The 6000-nt window shown below is 33.7% G+C and overlaps 1 protein-coding gene across 2 annotated transcripts in view; it reads left to right on the forward strand.

Annotated features, from left to right (window-relative positions):
- Window positions 1-5529, forward strand: part of LOC136031964 (bicaudal D-related protein homolog) — a 117107-nt gene extending 111578 nt beyond the window's left edge. For both annotated transcript variants that reach the window (XM_065711979.1, XM_065711978.1), the window contains one exon: window positions 1346-5529. In XM_065711979.1, coding sequence (XP_065568051.1) covers window positions 1346-1510 — 165 coding nt within the window. In that variant the 3' untranslated portion in view covers window positions 1511-5529. The remainder of the gene's footprint in view (window positions 1-1345) is intronic.
- Window positions 5530-6000: the final 471 nt, after the last annotated feature.

Genomic DNA, 6000 nt, shown 5'->3' on the forward strand with positions numbered 1-6000 from the left:
AAGGCAATTGTGGCTTTAAATAGGAATTTACCCCGGTAATTTTCTCAATCATTGCTAAATAATGTATACCATCGATGTGTAAAACTTACTAAAACTATTGCATAAAACACCAATTTTCCGATCAGCTTGAGATGTCTTGGATCTTCTCTTTTTCTCCCTCTCCCTCCCTCTCTCTCCTCATAAGAAGAAAAGAAAAAAACTCCTCAGGATCTAGTGCTAGACCAGGGGTAAGTGACTTATCATCCGAAGTTAACAAGACGAAACATAAAACATGAAAAGAATATTTCCGACAGTAAAAACAAAAATGAAAATAGGCCCCAAAAACTACATTTTAATTCAACTAAAAAGCTGTGGTAACGATAATAGAGGAATACAGTGACATTCTCCTAACAAATTTATACCAACATGAAAAAGTCGAGTGTCGTTCTCTCAGTTCTACATCATGCTCAGTAGCATAAGGATATTGACAAGCTACGCAGCTAAATGATTATTACCTAAGTAGTATAATGATTATAATTATCTTTTAAAAAAGATTTTCTTATAGATATACAAAACGTGTATTTAAAGATGTAAGGACAGAAAAGTAAGGATATACCATAAATGGTGACACACTGATATTATGCGCAGATGTAATTACCGACAGGTCACATAATATCGAGCCACAGTTTTTTTTTTTAAAACCATAGAGATCCACACAAATCTGCATGCATTGTCAAATGTGCATTAAAATTGAAAAAGAAATTCTTAACGGGTTTAGCTACCATCTACAATTACGCGACATCTGCCAGCGTTGGAGCTCTTAGAATTGCCACCAAAGGAAAGCCATTTAATAGACGACGAGTTTTCAAAATGATGTCATAAATTGTTTTCTACGCTTATTTGATGGCTTCGCAAATACAAAACAAATTGTGATTGAGAGTATGAAGGAAATGCCACTGTCAGGTAGAAGAGTTCGGCATTGCATTTAAGATATGGCTAAAAATAATTACGATAAAACTAATATTGTTCTTTCCTATCGATGAATAGAAAAAAAAAACTCGACCAGCAACTGCTTCGTTTCAACCAACTTGGTTCTCTTCCTGTTTTGAGTGGACCAGACCTGTGTAGAATTTCATAACCATGACTCGATTTTGGCAGATCCCAAAAAAAATTCGGTCCTAGAAATGAGTTTTGGGCTCCTATCCCACAAATAAGCTTTGGACTTCGAGACTAGAATGGGACAACTATGGTTTCATTTTATGCTAGTGCCCCTTCTGATTTGCTGTTTATTAAAATGTTTGAATTATAAAAGTCTTGGGAAATTTACTGTTTGGTATATTTAAATTAAAATGAAATTTTTTTTTAGGTTGACATGCAAGAACTAATCCACGAACAAATGCGAAAGAAGTTAATGAAGCAAGAACAAGCAAAAAAGATGAGCAATTTAAATGGACTCCTTGGTGTAAATAGAAAAAACTCTCGTTTTCTTGGACTCTTTAAATTCAAAAGTTCTAATGAAGAGCCAAGCTGAAAAACAGAAAAGCTCCAGGTTTATCTAAAATATTACGAAGGGAGCCATTAAGTGAATATGGCACTCATCTAATAATCACGATGCTTGAATATGCTCGGGAACATATACAGAATACTACAGCCGTGAGATTAAGTGCAATTGAAAAACAAAAATCGTCGTACCAAAAAAAAGAAAAGAAAAAAACATAATAAAGTGTCCATGGATCTCGGGAAAGTTTGATACAATTTTGAACACACGTTACATAAATAAACTCTAGGTAAAGTGAAGTTGTATTACGTATTTTATGCTTCATCTGGCAATAGAGCTCCATAAACATTGGAACTTATATACTGATAAATCATAGTGTACTAGCTTGTTAAATTTGCCTCAGTTGAAGCATGCTGAAAATTTATTGCAATATAGTGCTGGAGCAGATCGAATAATTTTGGAAGTACCATTAAGTAGCTTTCACACAACGCACATTTTTTACGTAAGAGACTAAGTTACGTTAAGTAGAGTCTTTCGCACTTCCACAAGCCCTTTTAGACTAGGCTAATGTAAGAACCTATTAAATCATGAGGATCATAGTCTAAGATCATAACAATCATCACAAGCAAACTATTGAAAAATTGAAAACGGCTCTGTCACCTTTCCCACACCCATGATGCAGCACTTACGACTACTTGTCACTGCGGACGTTACGGACAAAACTTGCTCCGTAAGATTACGTAACATAACGTAAAGTCTTAAATCATGCTTGTGTGAAAGGTTGTATAGTGTAGTCGCAACTAACGGCTTCAATATGAAAAATCGTCCTAATAGTAAATTTTACAAATAGTATTTTGCAAAAATCAACTTAAAACTGATACAAGCTAGGGAATATTTTCTGCAAGTCATAAAATTGTAGTCATAAAATAAATAATGGACTCTATTTTAGTTCCAAAATAAATATTAGATATAATTTTTCGTTGTTATTTTTCGATAGATGTTTCTTTTGGTGTAGCAGTACGGATATTTCTACTCACCGTTCAAAATTACATTTGATGTCTCCATGCCTATTAATGTACCGAGTTTCAAAGCGTCAATCTTATGAGTTAATATTAATTAGTTATATTTTGCTGTTTTTATTTTAAAAGGGAAAATATGTTTAAAATTTCTATATTGTGCTACGCGAGCTTTTTTGGGCTTTAGGATTAAAGCAGAGGCAACCATTTTAAATGAAAATTAAATTCCATCAAAAATAACCATATCTTTGCTGCAATCGCTGCATAGTTAAAAAAGAACTTTGTATGTTTAATAATAAACCATTTTAGGCTTTTTAATAAACTATCAGACAAACTTGATACAAGGTAGTACCTTTGAGGAAAAACTGATAAACAGTTCCTTTTTTTAGCCAAGTATAGCCCCTGCTTTAGCCTCTAGAGTCCCAAAATAAGAAACTGTGACCTGAGTACAGTACCCGGTTTTGAATATTGATAAAGAAAAATCTGTACCTTAGAGCATTACAAGGAAATTATTGTTAAAAATGAACAATAGGCTTTAGGCTTATTCTCCCTGTGCAAAACTTTGGTATGTTATATTTATCCAATCCTAAGACCTAGGTTTTCATATTACAAGATAAGATAACAATTCTTATATCATTTGATAGCTGACAATCAGTTTTATTCATCTGATAGATTACATTTCGTAAAATTTGCGCTGTATTTTTTTGAAAAAAGGTGGACAGGGTAGCGTAAAGCTGTGTTGCTAGAAAAGCGGTGCCGTTATTTAACGGCCGGTTGTTAATAACGACTGTCTTTAAGGCGATCAACCCGTTAATTCCTAGAAAGTGGTGCGACCGTATATAATCGTTTTCAATATGTTTATTACCGCACACAACCATATCAATTATTACATTACGTTTTATACAAAAAAATAAAACTAAACTATACGGCTATTTAGCAGGTGAAGTAGCTGAGATATTTTAATGAATATAATTATATTAAAAAGTATAACTGGATTTTTATATCATATAATATAGTTAACTGACAGTTATATTCTTTTCAAAATGGAACTTTTTTCACCGTATGGTTTAAATTTTAGTGGTCTACGCACCGAATTACGCACCAATATTTTCCACCAATTTTGCTTCAAATTAGCCTGTCTATACTCTTTTGATTTTTTATTGAATTATATCTTATGTTTTTTAACTAGATAAATTAGTTGTTCGACTTGCTTTCAAAGTCATGTTTTACTCATCGTTATAAACAGAACGGTCACCGCTATATTTGAAAAACGTTCCAAAACAGTTTATCGTCAATAAAACGGCCATCATGTGATTAACACCATAGCTATTTGACGCTACAGTGACACTCAACGTTTTCTAGGAAACCCACTCCGATGGTTTGCATAGACAACGTTTTGGTGACATCACTCAACGCTACGTTGCGGCCGCTAGATAACGGCACCGCTTATCTAGGAAACTATAGCTTAAACAGGAAAATTTTCATATTTGTCACGGAAGGTTAGACCATCCTCTAACAAAAAACCTAGGTAATATCATAATTATTTCTGGATTCTGAACCTAGCGAGTCAAATGATATAAGTACCTTGTGTTTTCTTTGCAATTTACAGCTTTAGACTTGTCACAAAATATCACATTTCACAGGGAACCTCAGCCTTAAACAAAACTAAGTTATGAAAATTGGTATCTTTTCCTTTTCACCTAATCTTCTTTGTGATTATTTTAATACTCAGAGATTTTCAAAGCCAAAAATGTCGGATATTCTCTTTGGGCTCTAAGGTACATATTTTCTGTCTATGTCAAGTTTGTTTTTTAATTTCAAAATATAGCAGCTGATGTTTAAGTTAAATTTATAGATTGATTGTTATACATTGTACCGATGGTGTTAAGTTATTTAGATGATATCTAATTGTTCGTAAAGACTAACTAGCTCCAAGAGAGCCAAATTCGTTTTCATGTCAAAAATAAGTACCGTGTACAATACCCTGGTTTGTAGAATAAAACTGCTCACTGGTAAAAATTAAGAATAGAAAACTTGTGAAAATGGGAAAATATCTTGTTTTCAAATAATGTGCATAAAGGGTAACGACAAAACAGGAAACAGAACAGCGTATAAAGAAGAGTTAAAAGGCAGATTCAGGAAGTTCAATAGGTAACGACAAAATAGGAAACAGAACAGCATATAAAGAAGAGCTAAAAGGGAGATTCAGGAAGTTTTTTTTTTTTTTTTTTTTTTTATTCTGTAACAAGGAAATGAGCTAATAATAAGTAGAAGAGATCCATACTCTTAAGAAGCTTTATTGCCATTAACTTCAAACAGTATCAGTCGGTGCTTTTAGATAGCTTTAGCTTTACCACGCATATATCTAAGCTGCAGTTGCAGTACCAGAAGAAGACAAAAACACATCGGCAGCTATATTTATTCATAGACCGATTTGTTAATATTACGTAAATTCGTGAATAAATATACCGTTTATCGGAAATCCTGATGCTACGTTGTTCTACAGTTTTTTTTTTCTCGGAGGAGGAGGATTGAAAGTATCGTATATAAAAATCAATACTACTGTTGGCACTTCTGATTCTTTTCTGCTTGTAAAATTCACTATTAGCAGGAAATTGCAACTTGAGCATGTTGACAATTACATTAAAGGTTGTGATGTAGGGAATCCTGGTCCTTCTCTGCCAGAAAAATCAAATACGGGTTTTATATGAATATATGTATTACGTAGATATTACTTTTCTTTGTCATTGAGATATTGATCGCCTATACCGAAACGAAACTACCCCATACACTAAATGGGAATGAGGTGGACCCCTCCAAAACGGGGCTGTGGCTATACGATGCATATTTTCATTCTCAGCGGTGTCATATCTTGCTGAACTTTAACAGTACCAAGATTAACGAATTCAACGTAGCTTCAGGACGTTATAGTATATAGTAGCGTTAGAGTAGCTTCAGCATGTTAGAATGTAGTGGATAAGATAATGTACTTAACGTTTTGTTCAAATTTTAAATACACGCATATCTTTATTTAAATTACTTCCTATAGACTGTCACAAGTATCACCAAGTGTTATAAAAATCAGGAACATCAGGACGATACAACAAGTCATCATTTCAAAAGCTTATTTTCTACGGCTTGGCTCCTTTCTTCTGTTATAGGAGCCACTTTTACCGCAAGGGTATTGTGTCATTTAAAACGTGATCATAGCAAGGGTTTGATTTTTTGGACACCTGCACTATACCGTTTTAAGGTTATAAATACCTTATGAAGATGTTAGAAAAGCAATTGTCGCGGTCTAATGAAAGAAGATGAAAAATGTACAATAATTATCATAAAAGGAGCTAGCCAATTCTAATAATTTGCTTGTCTCAAGCCCCCCCCCCCCCCCTTCGATATTCATTTCGGGACCTCTGCTTTCAACAGACTGTTAATGTGTTTTGTACCGCACTGAAAAAGTGCAGCGTTTAACAACTGAAAATTACCTTTCAATTTCTTTGGATGTGG

This window comes from Artemia franciscana, chromosome 10 (genome assembly GCF_032884065.1).
Source record: "Artemia franciscana chromosome 10, ASM3288406v1, whole genome shotgun sequence".
In the NCBI taxonomy this organism is placed as follows: domain Eukaryota; kingdom Metazoa; phylum Arthropoda; class Branchiopoda; order Anostraca; family Artemiidae; genus Artemia; species Artemia franciscana.